The 23156-nt window shown below is 43.2% G+C and overlaps 1 protein-coding gene across 1 annotated transcript in view; it reads right to left on the reverse strand.

Moving 5' to 3' along the window:
• Positions 1–23156, reverse strand: part of LOC147749191 (maestro heat-like repeat-containing protein family member 1) — a 64519-nt gene that overhangs the window by 24476 nt on the left and 16887 nt on the right. The window contains exons 9-11 of the mRNA XM_086936547.1: positions 21750–21857; positions 18237–18356; positions 17159–17257 (exon numbers count right to left, since the gene is read on the reverse strand). Of these exons, the coding sequence (XP_086792673.1) occupies positions 17159–17257; positions 18237–18356; positions 21750–21857 (327 nt within the window). The remainder of the gene's footprint in view (positions 1–17158; positions 17258–18236; positions 18357–21749; positions 21858–23156) is intronic.

Raw genomic sequence — 23156 nt, forward strand, 5'->3', positions numbered from 1 at the left:
CCACAGAGCGGGAGGGAGAGCCTTCTCCTGCATTGCAGCCAAGACGTGGAACAATCTCCCCCTCAGCATTAGACGAACTCCCACACTGCAAGCATTAAGGAAGAGCCTCAAAGCCCGGCACTTCAGATGAGACGAAGCTGCTTTAACACCCCCCCTCCAACCCTATCAGTGCCTTGAGACCCTCACGGGTGAGTAGGGAGCTTCACAAACCCCTGATTGATTGATTAATTAAAAGAGTTAAGTAAATTGGCTAGTGCTCTTGGGAGGGTTCAACACAGGATGAGGCATGAAGAGTTCATGCAATGAATGAATGGAGTTTTAAAACTGAACAGTGACGATTGTAGCAGCAAATAGGAACCCTAAGGGCAGGTTGAAGCCCATACAGTAGATACAGCAGTGTTGGGTCAAGACAGCGCATGCGTGCCGTCTAGAGCCGAGACCTAAAAAGCAACCACTATTGTAAGTTAAGTGCTTTGCCAGAAATTGGATCTTTGAATTGTCTGAAAAAGTAAAATCATCCATCTAGTGCTGACTTCATGCAGCTTCTGGGTAGTGCTAAACTTCAAACTAAAACCCACACTTTGGATATTGATCCATCACACTTAATGACAATTGTAAAATTAGCCAGCTAGTTTTTTTCATTTAAAGGCTGGTAGCTCATAGGTGTCCTGCCTTATCAAACAATGGGGCATATTATAAAGAACCTCGTTAAAATGATTGCTGTTTTAGCTAAAACAGCGATAATGGCTTGATAATATGCATTATAGAATTCCAATAGAAGCCAAGGTTAGATGTGCAGGACACATCTAACCTGGGCTTTGTTTGGAATTCTATAATGCTTATTAGCAAGCCCAATATCGCAGTTTCCTGTCGCTAAAACAGCGATAATGATAACGAGGTTCTTGCTAATATGCCCCAATGTTTTGTCATTGCCATTGGCACATTTGTTGGAGTGCATCTTCCACTTGTCCAGGTACGTACTGTACTGTGAAAGAAGTGAGGGATGTGTAATGGCTGTTGGTTATGATAAAGTTTAAACACAACTCTTTTTCTGTGCTAGACAGCTGGGGAGACAGAGGTAAGACAGACCATTCACTCAAAGGCTGAATTAGGAGTCAAATACCTTTTTAGTAGCACTAGCTCCTGAACACGTCTGCTCAAAAGATACTTGTCCCCTGCCACGGGTATCTCGGTTAAAATTTTGAAATTAAATATTAAATTAAAAGAAATACAAAAAGAACAGTGAGAAACTGATATTTCAAATTTAAATGCCATATAAGAAATTGATGTTAGAGGATCTGACTCTTGATGTAAGGTACACGAACCGCAAATCCTATGCCTAACGATAACGCTATCCTCATCAATTGCCCATTACTCTTATGCAATGTAACCCAAACACAAAACCCCTAACACTAGCAGCATAATTTACACCTACATTCCATACACCTAAACCTAGTTCAATCCTGCAAAGTATCCTTAACCTTAAAAAAATCATTTACCAATACCCTGTATCAAACCCATACTTCATCTCTAGCCATAAAGGTATCCCTAAGACTAACATTAAACAACAACTGTTCCATAATTGGCACAATATACACAACCTGGAGTCTATCACTACACCTAACTTTAATGTGTCCCATTGATGGAGCTGGGATTCGCGTGCAAGCGCCCTGCTCTCATACAAAACCCTTGCCTAAATCGTATAATCATATTAACACTATTGTTCGTCATTTATTGAGTGTTTTCCCAAACACGCGGGTGTCCCCAGGATGCTTGCTTGTATGTCTTTTCTCATACTAACGAAGCTTGCACTAAAATCGGCTGCTTCGCTGAAATTCAGTCTGCGCATGCGTCGGTCATACTCATGTGATGTGACGCACTCGCATTCTGGAGGGAAGTTGTGCTCATGCGCACTGTTGCAAACATGGCCGCTTGTCTCTCACCATGCTCTCCGCTTGCTACCGCTGCTTTAGCCTATCTGTCTTTCCGCACTAAACAATAATGCTATAGTCATTATAAAATAAGGGTTGGTTAGTATTTTATCATGGTATACAGTGTAATCATTTTGTATGTGATTTTAATTCATTCTCGCTTACTTTTCATGTACCGCGTCTCTGGGGCTGGGAAAATCGGGAGCAGAGCCATACTTGAGGCTCTGCTGGGCACCGACACATGACCAGGGAAAAACTCTACTGCGCAGATGCCGAGACAAGCCAGCTGGCTCCTGAAGCACAATGCGCCTGGGAACATCTCTGGGAAGACTAGATCTTACCTTGGAAGAAGCAATACTGTTGCTACCTATTGTGAACTTTTTCTATACTGCTGTATTCTATGCATGGGAACGTGAACCCAAGGGGCGGGTAGGAAAATTTTAATATTTGGATGAGAAAGTTGAATTCTAGGAGGTGGTAATGACAGCACCACCTCTCCTGACCAATCATAATGTGGGAAACTGTCACTTGCAACATTAGTGGGTGGTCTAAGGGCCCCCAAAACAGTATAATTGCCCTAGTTTAGCTTAGGAAAATTGTCCGACTTGTCCGAGTAGCAGACCTGTCACTGACCCTATGAACTCTATAGGTGCTCAATCTGAAGTGCTGCGGAGCACTCTGTCCATACTTTCCACAAACTCCTAAGGGGTGGAAATAATCCTAAGTGCTGGCGAAGCACTTTGCTGGGGAATTCGAAAACCCAATCGGGGTTACTGGCGGATTACTTGCAGAAAGGGGTAACGCTGGCGTTGCTTCCGAAGCTGTGGGTGTTGGTCGTACCTTGGTGAGCCCAGTCCTGATCCCAAATCCTGAGGGGTATCCTGTCCTTACTGTCTGTGAGCTGTACCTGCTCGCATTCTGGCATTCCTTCCTGAGGGTCCTTGTCCCCGTCCTTCCAACTGACCCGTGGCCAGGGTTAGTCTTCTCTCAGACCTAGGTAAATATTAACCTGTGGGTTTGCGTCTCTCTCTCTCTCTCTCTCTCTCTCTCGTCTTCTCTCTCTATATTTTCTTAATAAAGCACTCTTGCCTGTGATATTGCTCTATCACCTTGAGAACGAGTTATATGCAATTGTTTTAGAATTGTTCCACTTCTCTCCCCTCCCTTAGAAAATTACCAACTGTTATATTGTATTAGTATGTTCCAATTTTTCCCTTACCTTTAGCATGATTGCGGTGAACATAGTAAGAATAGTTTAAATCACTTAGGTTAAGTACATGTTCTAGGTCCCATCCACATCCTATGTTCTAGTATAAAGTTGCAGTGACTAGTTTTGTTCTAAAAATTCTTACCTTCTTAGTCTTCCCATATACTCGAATGGTCTTAGCATTAATCTATAGCTATTTTATGGTGTTGATTTTGATATTAGACGCATTATTCTGCCTATCACTTATTGCCTTGACATATTCTCTTTAAGCTTTATATAAAGTTTTGAACTTCCCTCAGGTGTCTGTGGTCATTTTACAGAAAATTGTGGAAAAGTATTTTACTGTTCATAAAAAGTATTTGATCCTAGGCCTGTCTGCTATTTCCCTTATAGCTCCAGATCCGTCATAAGAATTATGCCTGTGGTAAGTCAGGTACATGGTATGCAGAGGTGAAACCAAACCTTAATTACTCATAGCAGCGTGCAGGAGGAGAAATCAAATAGTACTCTCCTGGTTCACCCAAATTATTAGTGTGGTATTTACGCCAGGGCCCAGTGCGTGTAAAGAATTGGTAACCCAGGTGACCCGGGAGAACTGCGCGCTCTATCAGTAATTTTCTGGTAACCAGAGGATGGTTTGGACTAATTAGATTAGGTAGACAGGATAGGTCATAAACAAACCGTGAAAATAAAATGTGCTGCTGATTTTCTATTGTATTGGTTTTTTTTTGCATTGCTGCTATAAATGTTATATTAACCATTGTTTGTGAATGTTCAGTGTAGTCCGAATCCCCGGGGAAGTATTTAGCTAACGGTGAGCAGAATCCGGTTAGCTGTGGAAGTCACTAGGTTTGAGGTATTAGTGCAGGGTTAAGGATAACTGGAAGCACTAATTAGGACCTTTGTTTCTGGAGTGAATGATAGCTACGAGCCCTTTATAAAACTTTCATTGCGATATCACCTAGTAAGGGTCGCATACGGAAGGAGTAGTAGGGTCTCCGAGGCTTGTCTGGTAAGTAAGATAGTTCGCTGGTGAAATCCTGGCTCAGTACATATCCCCGACTAAGGTGGATGAGTCAGAAGAATAACGGGTTCTATGTTACTAGTGTGAAGGGACAGGCAAAGAAGTCTATCCAGAGTGAATGAAAAGTAGACAGAAGTGGTTTACTAGTAGTGAAAGAAAAGTCTTTTCTCTCTTTAGAACACTCAGACATAGTGGCAAACGTTGTGTGTTGTTGACTAAAACGTGCACTTGCACTTTAGAGAGAGTAAAAAGTTTCCGTTACCTTGTGAAGGAGGGAGTCAGTCGGAGAGCTGCTCTGACGTCACTCCGTGCCGCGCTGGCATTGGTCAAGACAGCGGGTGTGTGGGGGAGCTGAATTTGTAAAGGAGGGGTGAGTGCCGAAGCGTGAGACTTTGTCTTGCGAAAAGGCCGCGCACCCATTGGTTAAGGGTGTTTGTATTCTCTGACCTGATTGGGTAGGGTGAAATATAAGTCGCGCTAGCATTGGAAGCACAAAGGTAAACAAAATTAATCAAGCCGAGTTAGAAGCGAGTCTGGAGAGTTGTATGTGGTATCCAGATTTCATACCGAATCCAAAGTACCTAGGATTTCATAAGGAGCAGCTTATACGAGGTAGACCGCACATGATGTATGGAGTAAAGAGGAAACTGTCCTTCTCTGATAAAAGAAAGAATTTTTTCAAAACTGACAAGCCCATTAGAACGAGGGAAGGCGTGTTTATTCCCCCGCCAAATACCCCTGCCTCCTTCATGCTGTTTGATAAAGGGTACCACACTTGTGTCTGGTTAGAAAATTGGGCAAAGTATACTGTAGATGACGGAGTCCTAGCATTTCCTGTTGAAGGCACATTTAATGGTCGGATTCTGTTTAATCTAAGGACCCGCATGAATGAATTACACCCTAGACCTAGGTTGACACAGTACGAAGCCCTGGAGGAATGGGAGATTGAGGCTGCAGAGCGAGATAAACCCCGGATGGATAAGGGAGTGAGCAAATGGTATCCGAGGGTTCAAGCGCAGACCAAAGAGCAGAAAATGAAACAGTGGAGGCAATCTATGTTGACTGAAGGATTATTTCCTATGATGGGGGTATTAGAAGGGAGAAAAGGAAAATGTAAAGAAAAGACCCATCACTTGATGCCCGTAGGGGACTCAGAAGATGAGCACCTGGAAGATTTGTTAATGAAAAATCCACCTCCCTATGTTGCAGAGTCAGAGCCTGTGCATTCTCCAAATCCCTTTGCAAAATATCCCCGATGTGGGAGGGATAGTGATACAGATGGAACAGGTACCGACAGTAAAGCCAGTGAGGGGGATGGGTTTTGCAGACCTAGATCCACGGTTCCCAATTATCAGCCGTTTGGAGAAGGTCCACCCCGATTGGTCACTCCAACTGCCCCGAGTATTTATCCTCCCTTGGTACCTCAGGTATTGCATGACAATTCTGCAGAAAAGGTGTTGCGGGAAAAAGAGAAAGAAGCCCTGGCTAGACAGCGAGAGGATTTAGTTCGAACCATTGCCCAGATACATCCCCATCCTGATTCTCTGACTATTCCAGTAACTATTGGTCCAGCTATTCCACTGTATAGAAACGACCTGGCTAGTCCCCATCCTCCCGTTATCACCCCAATATTGCCTACTCCTAGCGTCCCGTCCCCGAGGAAAGAAGTATTCATAGATGAGGATCAGGAAAGTGAGTGTGAATCTGTGGTTCTGATGGATTTGCCCATAAGAGAGCCTAGAACTAGTACATCGGGGGCAAGAAGCCAGACAAGACCAAAGGAAGTGTTGATTGAAGGTGCATCTGGGGTTAGGAGTGCCACCGTAGTTTCCCCAGAAGAATTGGACAGATGGACAAAGGAGCTAGAAAAGGAGACCACTCCCCAACCTAAAGCATTAGAAATATATAAATTAAGGATAGAAATAGAAGAAATGATGGCAGGGAATGTAGGAGTAGAGCGCCTAAGCTCGTACAGTGAAGAAGAGTTACTGTTCATCAGCAAAAACCTTACCCGGAGTGCTAGGTTGCCCCATGAAAGGATAATGGATACAGCCACAGAAATGGGAATTGATGTTAGTCGCTCCAAAATTCTTCAGAAACCCTACAGAGTAGATTTTTCAGATAAGGATTTAGAAAGCCTGAATGTGATGGGAAAACAGATCCAGATAAAGGAATTGTTGAAGCTCTTGCAGAAATGGGGCGAGGTGGGAAAATGGAGAACCCGGTGGGCAAAGAAAATGGAAGACAGCAGGGCTAAGTCTCAGGCTTCAGAATTCGTGTTAAAAGAAGTAACACCAACAGAAAAATTGTGCCCCATGAGAGAGGTCCCGGGAGGAAAATATGTCCATGTCCCTTGGTCCAGACAGGATATAGTGTCATTTACAAATGACTTCCCGAAATTACGTGAGAAGCCAGTTGACTGGTACAGGCAGGTAGAACGCTTCATAAAAGTTCAGAAATGCCTCTTGAAAGACCTGGATGGGTTTTTCGACATTGTGGTCCCTGTAGATTTGTGGACCGACTGTAAAATTGAAATTGATTGGCCCAGTGAGGAATTCCCCAGAGATGAGAAAACAGGAGCTCCTGCACCTGAAGTAATGAGGAAGTATGAGCAAGTCATACAATACCTCAAGAAAAAGGTGCCAGCAAAGGAGACGGATTGGACCCGAATAGATAGAACCACCCAAGAACGTGATGAAACGGTGCATTCATTTTATGAAAGATTACTGCAGGTATTCAAAACTTACAGTGGTATCGATAATGTAGACATGAAAGACATGACCCATTTCAGTTATAGATTTGTGCTAGGATTAAGGCCTGAAATATCCCAATGGATTCGAGATAATAAAATCAGTTGGCAGGGAAAGCCCATAGATGATGTCCTGAAATATGCAAAATACTGCGAAGATGAAATCGAAAATAAAAAGAAAGCCCTCAAGGAGAAAGTAATGTGGGCACAGGTGAAATTAGCCGAACAGCAGGAAAAACAGTTAAGTAAATTGACTTCTAGTAATAATGCTCAGAATGCCATTGCTGGGGGAGGAGGAAAGCCCCGAGCTAAAATGAGTCGGGAAGAAGCCATGAAAAAGTTTCTGTGCCATGGGTGCGGCCGGATAGGGCATTGGCGAGACGAGTGTCCACACCTGCAGGCCGGTAATGCCCCTGTAAATGGTTTAAATCCACAGGTGCCGAAAGAGGGGACAAGAAAGAACCAGCAACAGGTAAAATTACCTCCCGTACCTCGCGCTCCTAGACAGAATTTTAAGAGTCAGGGTCAGCAGAATGAGAGGGCGGAAGTATGGGAAGTTGAGAGTGAAAGAAACGCAATCATTCGACAGTACTTGCTAAATGATACCTTCCTCTGTGAAGATCAAGATTGACGGGGCCTGAGAGGGGAGGATGAGGAGTGCGTGCTTGGCGCCTCCTTACCGGTAGACCAGACTGGACCATACATTGAAGGAAAGGTTGAGGGAAAAGACGTCACCTTTCTGTTGGACACTGGTGCTACCAGATCTACTGTAAGAACAGTGGATGTTCCTAACCTACCCCTCTCGGGAGAAGCGATCCAAGTAGTGGGCGTCTCAAATCAAATAATAAGTATTCCAGTAACTGAACCAATGGAAGTTTCTATAGGAAATTTCAAAGAAATGCACAGATTTGTAGTCTGTGATTCTAGTCCTGTGAACCTGCTAGGACGTGATTTGTTGTGCAAGATGAATTGTACCATCTATTGCACACCAAAGGGCGTCGAAATTCAGACACCCGATGAAGATGGTTTGTACAAGCTAATGTTAGTCAGACAAGATTCTGATATCAAGCCTTTAACAGTTGAAGATTTACCTGAAGAGCTCCAGTTAAGAGTGGTTCCAGAAGTGTGGGATTTCACAGGAAAGGATGTAGGTTTAATGGCAAATGTGGACCCAGTTAAGATAGCAATAAAAACAAATGCTGTATACCCCAAAACCAGACAGTACAAAATGAGTGCAGAAGTAAAAGCTGGAGTAGCGACTGAAATTACCCGGCTACTCGAAGCAGAGATAATAGAGGAAGTAATGAGCAGTCCCTGTAATTCACCAATCATTGGGATCAAAAAGCCTAGTGGAAAGTACCGGGTGGTGCAGGATTTACGCAAGGTAAACCAAATTGTTGTGCCTTGCTGCCCTGTTGTGCCCAACCCTGCCGTGATACTATATCAGATTCCCTGGAATGCAGAATGGTTCACTGTCATCGACCTGTGCCATGCATTCTTCTCCATCCCATTGCATCCAGAAAGCAAGTTCCTTTTCAGTTTTGAATTTGACAGCCATATCTATGTCTGGAATCGTGTCCCACAGGGGTACACCGAAAGTCCATCGATTTTCAACCAGATATTAAAAAAGTGCCTTGAATCCCTAGTGCTGCCAAGAGAGTCTGTTTTGGTACAGTACATAGATGACCTGTTAGTGGCATCTAAAACCCAAAATGACTGCGTCACTGACACCATTGCCTTGTTGAATCACCTAGGAAAGGGAGGACATAAAGTGTCACCTGACAAGTTACAATTTTGTAAAAATTCAGTGAAGTATCTGGGGCACCAGATCGAAACAGGAATCAGGAAAGTTACTACCGAAAGAATCAAAATAATTAAAGCAATGGAACTGCCCAGAACTCAGAAAGAGGTGAGAATGTTCTTGGGAGTTGTGGGTTACTGCAGACAATGGATTGTAGGATTCGCAGCTCTAGCCAGACCCTTGATAAAAATGACAAAGAAAGGCGTAGAAGACCCCGTCAGTTGGGACAGTGAGAGCATGAACGCTTGGGTAACTTTGAGAAACTGTCTATGTTCTGCTCCTGCATTGGGTATGCCTGACTACACCAAGCCCTTTGAGCTATTCTGTGACACAAGAGAGAATTGTGCTCTTTCAGTCCTGACCCAGGAGCACGGACTAATTAGACGACCAGTGGCCTATTTTTCGGCCACCCTAGATCCGGTGGCTGCTGGATTACCTGGATGCTTGAAAGCAGTTGCTGCTACTTGCGTCAGTCTGGAACAGAGTGAGAACATTGTCATGGGACATCACGTCACTGTATATGTTCCTCATTCTGTTGTCATCCTACTGACTAGAACTAAGACCCAGTACCTCACACCTAGTCGGCTGACTAAGTATGAGAGAATTTTGATTGGTGCCGAAAATGTCACTATTTCCCGGTGCAATGTCCTAAACCCTGCGACATTGTTACCTATCCCTCTGGATGTAGAAATTGAAGAGGAAGGGGAACATAATTGCATCGATCTAACTGAGTTCAGTACCAAGCCCCGTCCTGACATCCGTGAAATAGCGTTACTTGATGGGGATAAAACAATGTTCGTGGATGGCTCGTGCTTAAGACATGAGAGTGGGAGCCTGAGTGCTGCCTATGCTGTGGTTACATTGACAAAAACCATAGAAGCATCTTACATGAGCGAGGTGAAATCTGCACAAGTGGCAGAGCTCATCGCGTTAACCAGAGCATGTAAGAGGGGTAAGAACAAGAGAATAACTGTTTACACAGACAGCCAGTATTGTTTTGGGGTTGTTCATGACTTCGGCCAATTGTGGCTGCAAAGAGAATTCATGACGTCCTCAGGCACCCCTATCAGAAATGGAAAGGTGGTGCATAACTTACTGGAAGCTATCCAATTGCCCAAAGAATTGGCTGTGGTCAAGTGTGCGGCTCACAAATCTGGAAATGATGATGTGACTGCCGGTAATAGGTACGCTGACCAAATTGCACAGTTTTGTGCCCGATACCATATGTCACTCCAAATTGCGTTGTGGGATGGAACCAGCTGCCAACTTATGTTGTTTGAGAATGTGTCGACGTGGGAAGAATTAAAGGATTTGCAACAGGCAGTAGACAGACAAGAGAAAGGAAGGTGGGCAGAAGAGGGATGCAAGCTGAGAGATGATGGTGTGGCGGTAAACTCGACTGAGGTGCCTGTATTGCCTGACAGCCTGATAGACCCCATGGTCAGAATGATACATGAGCCAACACATATGGGAAGGGACGCAATGTGTCGGGTGTTTGACAAGGTGTTCTGTAATTCAAAGTTCAGGAACCAGGCGGAAAAGCTTTGCCAGAGGTGCCTAGTGTGTCAACAGTTCAATGCAGGAAAGAAGACTGTGGTAGAACAGAGTAATGTAGGAAAGGCAATAGGTCCCTTTGTCAGAATGCAGGCAGACTTCATAACAATGCCTAAATGTAAAGGGTATAGATATATTCTAGTCATAGTTTGCCTATTCTCCAGATGGGTGGAAGCATATCCAGCGAAGAAAAATGATGCTCTCACCACAGCCAAGTTATTGCTCAGGGAGTTGATACCTAGGTATGGAATCCCAGAGACAATCGAAACGGACCAAGGTGGGCATTTTGCCAACGATGTCCTAGAAGAACTCTGTAAAGCCTTCAAAATGAAGCAAAGACTGCACTGTGCCTACCGTCCAGAGGCTTCTGGGGTAGTAGAGCAAATAAATGGCACCCTGAAATCCAGACTGGCCAAAATGTGTGATTCCACAAAGATGAACTGGATAGAGGCTTTACCCCTTGTGCTGATGAGTCTGAGAAGTATCCCGAACAGAAAAACTGGCCTAAGTCCCCATGAAGTGTTGATGGGAAGAGTGATGCGACAGGCTTGGGTGCCCGGACACAAACTGCTAAGCATTTCTGATGATATGGTATTAGAATACTGCAAGCAGCTGGGTGACCAAGTGCGTTCTCTCTCTCAGCAGATCGGAGAGACTGAAGACGAGTGGCCAAAGACTCCGGCACATAAACTGCAACCAGGAGATTGGGTGGCGTTAAAGAAACACACCCGGAGCAGTTGCCTGAAACCAAGGTGGGGAAAGCCACGACAAGTGATCCTCGTCACTACAACTGCTGTAAAGTGCGCTGGTGTACCGAAGTGGATCCACGCCAGCCACACAAAGCGGGTATCTGGAGAAAACGCGACTGGAGCTGAAGGCAGCTCAGCTGAAGAAGCTTCCGAGGAGGAGAGTCCGGAGCTAGCTGACATTGAACTGCCGAGCACAAGTCGAGACGTTGAATGGTACCCCGCCGACGACCAGGTTCATGACCCAATACGAACCAGGAACTATTCCTATTTAGACAGTGAGTGGGATAGTCCAGGTGAGTTAGAAATAGAGGAAGAAGGTCAGGTCAACGAAAACCACAACACACCTGATCAGGACGTAGGCCAAGTAGGGTCAGATCAAGGCATCGAAACTCCTCCTGATACTCCAGAAATTGGAGAGGGACAGTTAGAAATTAGAGCTGACGTTCATGCAGAAGAAAACGAAGAGATCAAAGAGCATGAACAGGAACAGATAGAATTAGATCAAAGTGCTCAGACAACGGAAACAACCATAACCAGAAATAAAAAGCGAGTACGATTTGAATCTGAGCAGGGACAGACTAGGGACCAGGCAGAAGAAATAGACGAAAGACCTGGAACAAGTCAGACAGGCAGGAAAACAGAGGTGCCACATCAAAAAGTAAAAAGAGTGCACGAAGAAGGCCAAGTTTCCTCAACAACTGGGAGGCACGGAGGCAGAAGTGCACCCCGATACGTCAAGAGACTGAGGCTCAGACTAAAGACAGTCGAAGAAAAACTGAAAGACAGAAAAAGGGCTGAAATTGAAAGAAAGGCAGCCCAAGGCAAATCGCTAAGAAAGAGCGACAGACTAAAGAAACAGAACCGACTGTATCGGAGCCCTGAGTGGACTTACTTTGTGTTGGAGGAAATAGATGAACCACACCACAGTGGCAACAGTGACGAAGAGTCCATCGCTGATCGGAGTTCTGACGAAGACCCTCCTTGAGAGAGCCCCGGAGTGAGCCTTTTGTGCAAAGAAACAAAGAGGGGTAGCAAAAGCCACCTGTAAGCTAAATATGTCTGATCCGAATGTCTCTGGGAGATCCCGGTGTGGGTGTCTTAAAACCTGTTGTAAAATATGCGTGTGTAGTGTAGCAATGTTAATAGTAATGTGGATAGGACTAACAGTTTTTCTACCTTTTATGATAAGCAAAAATCCCAACTTGTCCCCTACTGAACCCGAAGCAGTGGACGTAGGGGTTGTACAGACTGCAGAAACACCACGAAGCCTAGAAAGACGCGACAAACGAGTAGGACTGACACACACCCGACCTAATTTAGAAGCATCAGATGAGGATGGACTACACTTTCACAGAATGAGAAACAAGACGCATCTAAATGTTTTTGCTAACTTGTTAGTGCATTATGTAGAAGCTATGGAAATAGAGGACTGTTATGTCTGCATGAAGCTACCAACTTCAGTGGCTGAAGGTGTGACATATCACCATCTACCTTTAACCTATGGAATTTCCTGTAGTATATTAGCTAGCTTGTTTTATAGGAGCACTTTGCAGTACTATTATTCAAATGCCGACGTAGTATTTTCTGAGCTTCCTATTAGAGGACACCTGAACCGTGTACATATTAAAAGTGATGTGACCCGTTATATGGGAGAATATTTTCTGACTATAGGTAACATAGATTTAGATGAAGCAAGACAAGCTAACCTGACCTGTTCTCTACAAGAGCAGGAAAAGATGTTCATAAAGATGGCAGACAGAAGAAGAGAAAAGTTTCAGAAAAAGGCAAATGACGAAAAGGATAGAGTCCCTAGGTGGGCTGAGCACTTGGATAACACCTCGCAAGGCGAAGCTAGTCCTGCCTTGTTGCTGGATTTTGAACGAAAGGGGAAACTTTGTATCCATAGGGAAAAGACAGAGTACTATAACAATGTATTCATCGGTTCCAGCGAGTGTGAACATAATTACAAGGTAATTGGAGGTTGGGGTTTCAAAAATGGGTCAGAACCTGTGTTCCCCGGAATATATTATATATGTGGGAACAAGGCTTATTTCAAATTGCCGGATCACTGGTATGGAAGCTGCTACTTTGGCATTGTTTTCCCGAAAATATACCATGTGAATAATGCAGCTGGAAGCGATGAAGAGACTAATGGCTTAGTGCGTAGTAAACGTGAAAGTGTAGGTGAAATTATAGGTGATATTTTTAGTGCACTGATACCTGGAATGGGGGTAGTTCTGAACACCCATAGAATCTGCAAATTGTCTACAGTAGTGGACCGGTTATCAACGGACACTGCTGCTGGATTCCTGATGGTCAACACCGAAATGGTTGCGATCAGATCAATGGTTTTGCAAAACCGTCTTGCCCTTGACACCCTATTAGCAAAAGAGGGCGGAGTCTGTAGAATGCTGAAAGCGCAACATTGTTGCACCTACATTCCTGATAAAAGTATCGAACTAAAACAATATGTGAAAAACATAACTAATTTGGAAAAAGAACTTAAACCATTGGAGGTTGACAGTGCCTGGACGAGACTGACTGGAGGTCTCTCCTCTATAGGTAGTTGGTTTACTAACCTAGGTAGAAGTCTTTTGTGGAAAATACTGATGCCAATAGTTATAATAGGTGTAGTTGTATTGATCATTTTTATCTGCTGCAAATGCCAGAAGTGCAAAAAGAAATATACTGTAAATAAGAGGGGGGTAAAAAGAAATATTGATGATTTAGAATTAGAGGAGTTAAAAAGTGAAATTTACAAAAAGGTGAAAAATCACCACTCTCATAGAGAAGCTGCAAGAAAACTCAACGATAAATTTGTTGAAATCCAGATGAGTGATATGGATGAATGAGAAAAGTTGGCATCTGTTTCCTTCTATGTGGTGATGATAGTAAATATCATCAAAGAGGGGATTGATGGAGCTGGGATTCGCGTGCAAGCGCCCTGCTCTCATACAAAACCCTTGCCTAAATCGTATAATCATATTAACACTATTGTTCGTCATTTATTGAATGTTTTCCCAAACACGCGGGTGTCCCCAGGATGCTTGCTTGTATGTCTTTTCTCATACTAACGAAGCTTGCACTAAAATCGGCTGCTTCGCTGAAATTCAGTCTGCGCATGCGTCGGTCATACTCATGTGATGTGACGCACTCGCATTCTGGAGGGAAGTTGTGCTCATGCGCACTGTTGCAAACATGGCCGCTTGTCTCTCACCATGCTCTCAGCTTGCTACCGCTGCTTTAGCCTATCTGTCTTTCCGCACTAAACAATAATGCTATAGTCATTATAAAATAAGGGTTGGTTAGTATTTTATCATGGTATACAGTGTAATCATTTTGTATGTGATTTTAATTCATTCTCGCTTACTTTTCATGTACTGCGTCTCTGGGGCTGGGAAAATCGGGAGCAGAGCCATACTTGAGGCTCTGCTGGGCACCGACACATGACCAGGGAAAAACTCTACTGTGCAGATGCCGAGACAAGCCAGCTGGCTCCTGAAGCACAATGCGCCTGGGAACATCTCTGGGAAGACTAGATCTTACCTTGGAAGAAGCAATACTGTTGCTACCTATTGTGAACTTTTTCTATACTGCTGTATTCTATGCATGGGAACGTGAACCCAAGGGGCGGGTAGGAAAATTTTAATATTTGGATGAGAAAGTTGAATTCTAGGAGGTGGTAATGACCGCACCACCTCTCCTGACCAATCATAATGTGGGAAACTGTCACTTGCAACATTAGTGGGTGGTCTAAGGGCCCCCAAAACAGTATAATTGCCCTAGTTTAGCTTAGGAAAATTGTCCGACTTGTCCGAGTAGCAGACCTGTCACTGACCCTACGAACTCTATAGGTGCTCAATCTGAAGTGCTGCGGAGCACTCTGTCCATACTTTCCACAAACTCCTAAGGGGTGGAAATAATCCTAAGTGCTGGCGAAGCACTTTGCTGGGGAATTCGAAAACCCAATCGGGGTTACTGGCGGATTACTTGCAGAAAGGGGTAACGCTGGCGTTGCTTCCGAAGCTGTGGGTGTTGGTCGTACCTTGGTGAGCCCAGTCCTGATCCCAAATCCTGAGGGGTATCCTGTCCTTACTGTCCGTGAGCTGTACCTGCTCGCATTCTGGCATTCCTTCCTGAGGGTCCTTGTCCCCGTCCTTCCAACTGACCCGTGGCCAGGGTTAGTCTTCTCTCAGACCTAGGTAAATATTAACCTGTGGGTTTGCGTCTCTCTCTCTCTCTCTCTCTCTCTCGTCTTCTCTCTCTCTATTTTCTTAATAAAGCACTCTTGCCTGTGATATTGCTCTATCACCTTGAGAACGAGTTATATGCAATTGTTTTAGAATTGTTCCACTTCTCTCCCCTCCCTTAGAAAATTACCAACTGTTATATTGTATTAGTATGTTCCAATTTTTCTCTTACCTTTAGCATGATTGCGGTGAACATAGTAAGAATAGTTTAAATCACTTAGGTTAAGTACATGTTCTAGGTCCCATCCACATCCTATGTTCTAGTATAAAGTTGCAGTGACTAGTTTTGTTCTAAAAATTCTTACCTTCTTAGTCTTCCCATATACTCGAATGGTCTTAGCATTAATCTATAGCTATTTTATGGTGTTGATTTTGATATTAGACGCATTATTCTGCCTATCACTTATTGCCTTGACATATTCTCTTTAAGCTTTATATAAAGTTTTGAACTTCCCTCAGGTGTCTGTGGTCATTTTACAGAAAATTGTGGAAAAGTATTTTACTGTTCATAAAAAGTATTTGATCTTAGGCCTGTCTGCTATTTCCCTTATAGCTCCAGATCCGTCATAAGAATTATGCCTGTGGTAAGTCAGGTACATGGTATGCAGAGGTGAAACCAAACCTTAATTACTCATAGCAGCGTGCAGGAGGAGAAATCAAATAGTACTCTCCTGGTTCAGCCAAATTATTAGTGTGGTATTTACGCCAGGGCCCAGTGCGTGTAAAGAATTGGTAACCCAGGTGACCCGGGAGAACTGCGCGCTCTATCACCATTACTCCTACTGTAACTCTTATTCACACACACACACACATTCTGGTATTAACACTACAGTCAACACTAAGGGGAGCGCCCTAAGTGTTGACTGTAGTGTTTACACTACAGTCAACACTGAGGGAAGCACAAATTGTACCATGATACAGAGGAGAAAACTTATCTGGGTCATGATGCAGTGTCTGGCCATACCCTTTTCCCTGCCAGACTTTTTTAAATGACCTCCTCTACAATTTATCACATGTTCCTAATGTTCCTTTTTGTAAATTTTGCATTCCATCCCATTTATTACACTTCATCCCGCCTGAGCTGGAAAGAACGACTCAAGATGGAGAGTAATGCCCCAGCTGGAGAGTACGGCCCCAGCTGGAGTGTAAGGCCTGGGTGTGTAGAGTTTGGCACAGGGGCGGAGATTCCGGCCCGACTGCAAACGTATAGATACGACTCATAAATGACCTCTTTGAAAACCAAAAGTCGTAAATAACTTCTGTGAATACCAAAAGTCGTAAAGTTAGACTTTTGTCTCAGATTGCCTTTGCTATTCGGCCCCAGGATGTCCTGAATGTAGCACAACACACCAGGGCCAGTGAAGGTTGCCTCCTGGCTTTGGCCAGTCACTATTTCAACTGGAGTTATGAACAGAGCCCCTCCCCTTTCCTCAATGTAACTGTATTGTGTATCCTGTGGATACAGAGCCCAGCCTTTAGCCAGGCTTGTTGTATGATCCTGAGTACTCCGCCACCTCGGAGTGCAGGGACCGGTCTTAGACCCTGTCTTGTATTGATTCCTAAATGCGAGTCGCCTTGGAGGGCAGCCTTTCCCTCTGTGCTCTATCACTTCTGAAGTCATGAGTAATGCAAAGGAGGAAGTAAAGGTTGAATGTTCTTGTTGTTTATAGTGAATTTAAGACATTGTTGCATTTGGTATCATAAGCCCATTCAAAAGAAATATTTAAATTTCTTTTGTTTTCGGTGTTGTAGACCACCTACCCCTTTAGACATATTTTTGCTTTTCTTTCTTGTAAACTGTTATCTAATTGCAAATTACACTTTTATAGATGTGAATCGCCACTGCTGAGGAAAGTTGGAAATATGAGACAAAAAGAGATGCATGGTTCTTACCAGGTCAATAGCAAAAAGATAGCCTTTGTACTCTTCAATCACCCGACGGCTTTCAAATGGATGAGTCTTGGCACATGTTTCAAATCCAATTATTATATCCTGCAAAGAATGAAAGAAAACTCACAGCATTAGGGAAACATTAACCAAACACAGGCATTTAGGAATAGAGATTCAATACTAGAAAGAAATTATAATGATACGGTTCTTGATTGGACCTCCAGTGTTTACAACTGGCAATCACAAATGGTTCTCCACTAGTAAAGCAAATATATTCAGTTTCCAGAAAGCATGATTTAAGGATACCCCCTATACAACTATGCTGGAGTGTCCTTACCATGCTACTGAAGAAACATCTATGGACAATAAGATGAGAGTTCAGTCACTATTTGTGTTCTGTAACTTGGTTCTTTCTGGTTTTCACCTAAAGAAACTGCAAGGACTTTTTAGTACACAAGCATTTGGGAAGAAGGAGTGCACTTTCTTTAGAAGGAATGCTTATCCTCTCTTCCTCAAGGGTACTGTGCAGGGATTATACCAGATTCTGCTCTGTCCTTCATTCCTTGAGAAATCGCCCCCCTCTGACAACAGGTAGAAACAGACAGCTCTGTTATCTATTTAGGCCTCTATGAAAGCTTCACAAAGCTTTAGATCTTCATCCCATTTATCTGCTGCATTGATTAAGCTTTATTTTTATAATTAATTCACTTGTGTCCATCAAGACGGATCACCTAAAGAGGCAAAAATAATCCCTGATGAAATGCAGCAGTAGTAACCTGAACAAAGGCGCTACACTTCTAGTTTCAGCTAGCTTAGTCTTTATCCGCTCTGCGGAGGGTTTCCACTCTGATATGATTTGGCTATCCATGGGGTAGATATCACACTTTTGGGTGACAGGATGCGCTGAGTGAGGAAGGTGTTTCCTGTCATCATTAATTTACCATAAAGCTCCTTTAATGAAGTTACAATCCAGAACAATATAACCCAGATGCTCTTCAGTCCTGTAAGACTCCATGTGTTTGTTCTGGTCATACAGTGTCAAATTTTACCTAAGGGGAATAGAAATACACTTGATACTTACTGCATGGTGAGGAGTTGTAATAAACTTAGTAGAATTGAACATCTTTCGAAGGTAACGTAAGATCAGCGCAGTATCATCGCATGCGGCGAGGCACTTCCCGAGGCACCGGAAAATAAAACCCTAATATGGGAGTAAATTAAAGACAGTCTGAGTTAAGAATGAAAAGAAACTCCTGCCCACTCTATGAGAGTAATTCTTATAGAGGAGTATTCATCTTTGATTCACTCTACACATGTCTTCAACTCACACTATGAAACAGCTCTTAATGAGTTGAGCGAAATGTTTGTTATGTTATGTCATGTTATATCTCTGGACATTGTAGAGATTTGGATATGGCCATGAATATGACTCAAAACAATGAAGAGGGAGGACTGGGAGCCAGTAAAGGCCCAGTACCTATGCTCCAAAACTGCTAATCCAAAAAGCAGTGGAGGTACTGTTCCTTTCAGAAAGCAAAGAAGAAAGAAAGGCTGACAAAGAAGGGAGAATCCCTTTGATTATATTTTGGTGCCATCACACATCCATGAAGATGTACTATATCATCATAGGACGTGCTCCTAATAGGGCTGGTGCTGCTGTGCCCCACGAAGGGTCGCTTTAGCAAAGACCTTTTTTAGTTTTGCTATTTGATGACATGTGCCAGTGTGATGGCATTTTGAATTTGTGGGGTGGAGTGAATGGGTATAGTGAAATGAAGGGAGACTAAAACTGTCTAAGAGATACCATGCAGGACTTTAATGTGATGGTTCCCTCAGCAAGATTGAAAAACATAATTTGGTAGGGGCTACTACAGGGACGTGATGTATCCAAGTAGCCTAAATCTGTAAGTGTGGTCAGGTCAACATGTTTCACGCATGATGGCCCAAAAAGGATCCAAAGTGCTTCTTCAGAAATTAAAAAGGGGGATAACCCTACCCCACACCTAAGACGTAATATGCAGTGTAGGTATTACCCTAGAAGAAAACTTCTTGTTCAAAAATTTTAAAATTGATCATCCAACCTAGCAACTAAATTAGAAAATAAAGAAAACACACTGTAAACAAATTTATTTCATGTATGGCAAATAACTCATGTAGTCCTGTTAAACTTTTCAGAAGGGAGCAATGGTGTATTTTCTGCCTCTCCATGAACATCAAAGGTCTGAATGATGAAATCCCTCGGTGCATGGTGTAATTCCCAGGTCAGTCTCCTGTTAAATCAGATACTTCCTTACAATGGATTTGATGACATTCCGTCATACAGGGGATCTGATCTACCATTTCACCATTGAGACCATGTAACATACCTGCTTTAGAGTCTCATATACCACAAAAAGCAGTGCTTATGATAAGCCTTTTGCGACTTGCCATGGGTATCTTCTTCATTACTACAAATGTTTCTGTGGAAACAATGAGGTGGTACCCTCCATAAGAAAACATTTAACTGTGTTAGTCTACTGTTTTAGACGCCGCTTTACTAATATAATTGATGACTTTGGGCCAGCCCACATTTAACCGCACCACACACTCCAGGATGGCCACCACTGAAGGATGATACTTCTGCTACACCAGCACATGAGGGTCTCACTCCTATGACTTCCAGCACACCCCTTCTCTTCTCTCTTATCCTCATTAGCCATTTGCCCAACAGTGCTCTCCAAGCAAGCAAATCCATTGGCAGTAGACCACTTAGCCGCCCGTGTTACTTATTAAATGTGACCGCCCATATTTACAACATGAACATAGACGCCAATATGCCTAGAATAGTCCATGAGGGATGGCAAGCACTTATGTGCACCTGACTTGCTTCCTGTCACTATATATGCGTGACCACTTAGGTGCCCCATACATTTCTCTTACCATCACCTTCCATTAAGAAAACCTTCAACTGTCTTAGTTTTCTGCTTAGATGCCACCTTTCAAAAACCATGGTTGACTTTGGGTCGGCCAGCATTTCAGCACTACACACTCTGAGATGGCCGCCAATGAGGGATGATACCTTTGTTACACCAGCACGTGAGGGGCTTGCTCCTACTGGCTCAAGGTTACCCCTCCTCTCCTCATTGGCCATTTGGTCATCACTTCTTCCCGCAAATGCACACACCACACCTGTAAAAATCACTCCAATTACCTGCACCTTAAAGCAGAGGAGAATAGACTCTTGTGCTCTCCGTGCAGAAACCATGTGAGTATGGTTGCTTCTCTAAAATACTCCCTATCATTTCTCTTTCCACAGTTAGCACTTGAGTGCTACTCTCTGCTTTTGAACTATGGGGCATAATACATTGTATCAAAGTGTAAGACCCTGCACTCACACCTGAAGACAACCAATCACTCATGAAGCGATGTGGAACACCACCAGAGATTGGTTTTATGTTGTCTGTTCCACGTATGTCCACTTGCTTTATCTGTTATATTGTAAGTACAAGTGTGTTTTTCACATTTTTCACATTGTGGTGACTGATCAGCACCAATATTAGCATGAACATTTGTACCTTTGGAGACAATGTGATACAGTGAGCTGGAAAAGCGATTCCAGTGAATCATTGGACCATATATACAAAACATTTGCTTACTGTGTGTTTTTTTTATATTCTCATTTATTTTCTAGATTGGATGATCAATTTTTAACTTGTTGAACCGGGTATTTTCTTTTGAGGGAATACCTATACTGGATGTCACGTCTTAGGTGTGTGAAAGGGTTATCCACCCATTTTTTAGGTACTGAAGAAGCATTGTGGATCCTTTTTAGGCCATTCGGCGGGAAATATACCGACCTGCCCACACTTTAGGCTACTTGGGTACATCACCCTACTAAATTATGTTTTTTAATCCTTGCAAGGGACCCATCGCATTAAAGTCCAGTTTGGTATCTCTTAGATAGTTTTAGTCTCCCTTCCCTTCACTTTATACTTTCACTCCACCCCTCACATTCAAAATGCCCTCACACAGACACTTTTCATCAGACAGCAAAAATAAAAAGATCCCCGCTAAAACGACTCTTTGTGGGGCCCATAGAGCATTGCAGTGCTGGCCTTACAAGGAGCACGCCCACTATGAAGCATGACATCCTCATTGATGTGTGAGGGCACCAAGAAATAATGCTTAGGGTTCCCCCTTCTTGTCTGCCTTTCTTTCATCCTTGCTTTTCAATAGGAACAATACCTCCACTGATTTTTGCATGAATATGACCTTACATCCACTGAATGGGGAGTGGCTCTAACATGAAGAATACCTATTGGCTAAAGAAGGTCCATTAGGGCAAGGAGTATAGTCCTGGTATGTGGTGTCTCCTAACGAGTCAGGTGGAGAGGAATTACCTCATGGTGTTTATCTCCATCTGAATCTAAAAAGGTTGGCTTTTCCAGGGAGTTGGAGAACCATACCTGATTTTCCCGACTGACTAATTCCAGTGCTGTGCACCCATAGTATACAAATGTAGTTTACCAATCACAGTGCGATTGGAATACAAAGTTCTATCCTTCTCTGACTTTGTGTTAAACTGCCTTTCCAAATGACCCTTGAGAGCACTAACCTCCTTATTCTCATGATGGGCAAAACTGTCAATCTGTGCGGTGAGTTCTTCCATAAAAAAGGCATGCCATTTTCTGTATGGTGCTTGCTTCAGGATAGTCCCCAGGAACTAAAAAGAAAACAGTGAGAGACTTTAATGCAGTAATATAAACATAAATGCAGTATCCACAGCTGATGTTTGCAGTGACTTTGAGAAGATAAGGGTAAACAAACTTCAGCTGACAACAACCACAGTAATGATGAAATAATGTGTTGACAGAAGAACCAGAGAACACATAGAGCAGCACGTAAATAGTGTGGTGTGAAATCAGTGGTCAGAAGAAACAGGAGGCCTTTACAGTGGCAGTGATTTACACAGAAACATGCGCACCAAAAGCATGCTGCCTGCAAATTATTGTGAAAAGAGTTACAGTGCAGCCATCCAGACAGAAAACACATGGGGATTTTGCAGCTATATCATATACTTAGGAGCAGAATGCAAACCTCTAGGGGCTGGTTTACAAGCCCCTTGAGCCACTTTTAACATTTGAAAAGTGACGCAAAAGTGGCGGACGGGGTTGTAAATCTGCTCCATATACTCTTAGATCACCAGAGTTAGGGCTGAATGAAAATTTAGTGTTAATAAGGGTGAAGACTGAACACAAGGAAAAGAAAATTACCTCACAGGAGCACAATAAAAGCAAAGTGAAGTGTGATGACCTGGCAAACAATACACTGTTACAAAGGAACCAAGTAGGAGTGCGATAACCAAGGATTGAATAGAGACAGTTATAACCTGACCATTACAAGGTTAAACTAGAACAGTGACAGATTTACAATTCAGATGAATATGGGGAGCACTGATCACATGCCAAACTGATTGCAGAATATAAACATTCTGATGATGTGAAAAGCAGTTGGCAGACCCGGAAGAGTGATATTGTGACAATCCAGGGAAAGAAGAATGTTGTGCTAGTTTGACTATCCTGGGGACAAAAAGAGTCAGAGGACCTGATTTCCAACACGGGGCTACATTTCTAACCCTGTGTAAAAACAATCAGATTGATTTAATGCAATAATCACTGCAGTGCCTGTAATTTATGTAGGTAAAACATGGAGATAAAATCTGATACATGCAGGACTATCTGCAGTAAGCACGTAATTCCAAGGTTCTGAATGTGAATATGGCCAATGAGGTTTTAAATGGTTCTGGTAAATATTGCATTCTAGGAAAAAGTTGTGTACCGAGATTGGCTTCTCCCTCACCGTGCCCATTCACAATCCAGAGAAACAATAGGCATATGGTGAACATATTGCAACCACATAGCAGAACAGCACTATGATGGGGTGAATTTAATATCTGCATTCATTCACTCTAAATGAGTGAATATGAAAGACAATGCGTTAAGAGCCATGTGTGACATTCATT

This window comes from Lissotriton vulgaris, chromosome 1_1, assembly GCF_964263255.1.
Source record: "Lissotriton vulgaris chromosome 1_1, aLisVul1.2, whole genome shotgun sequence".
NCBI classification, from domain to species: Eukaryota; Metazoa; Chordata; class Amphibia; order Caudata; family Salamandridae; genus Lissotriton; species Lissotriton vulgaris.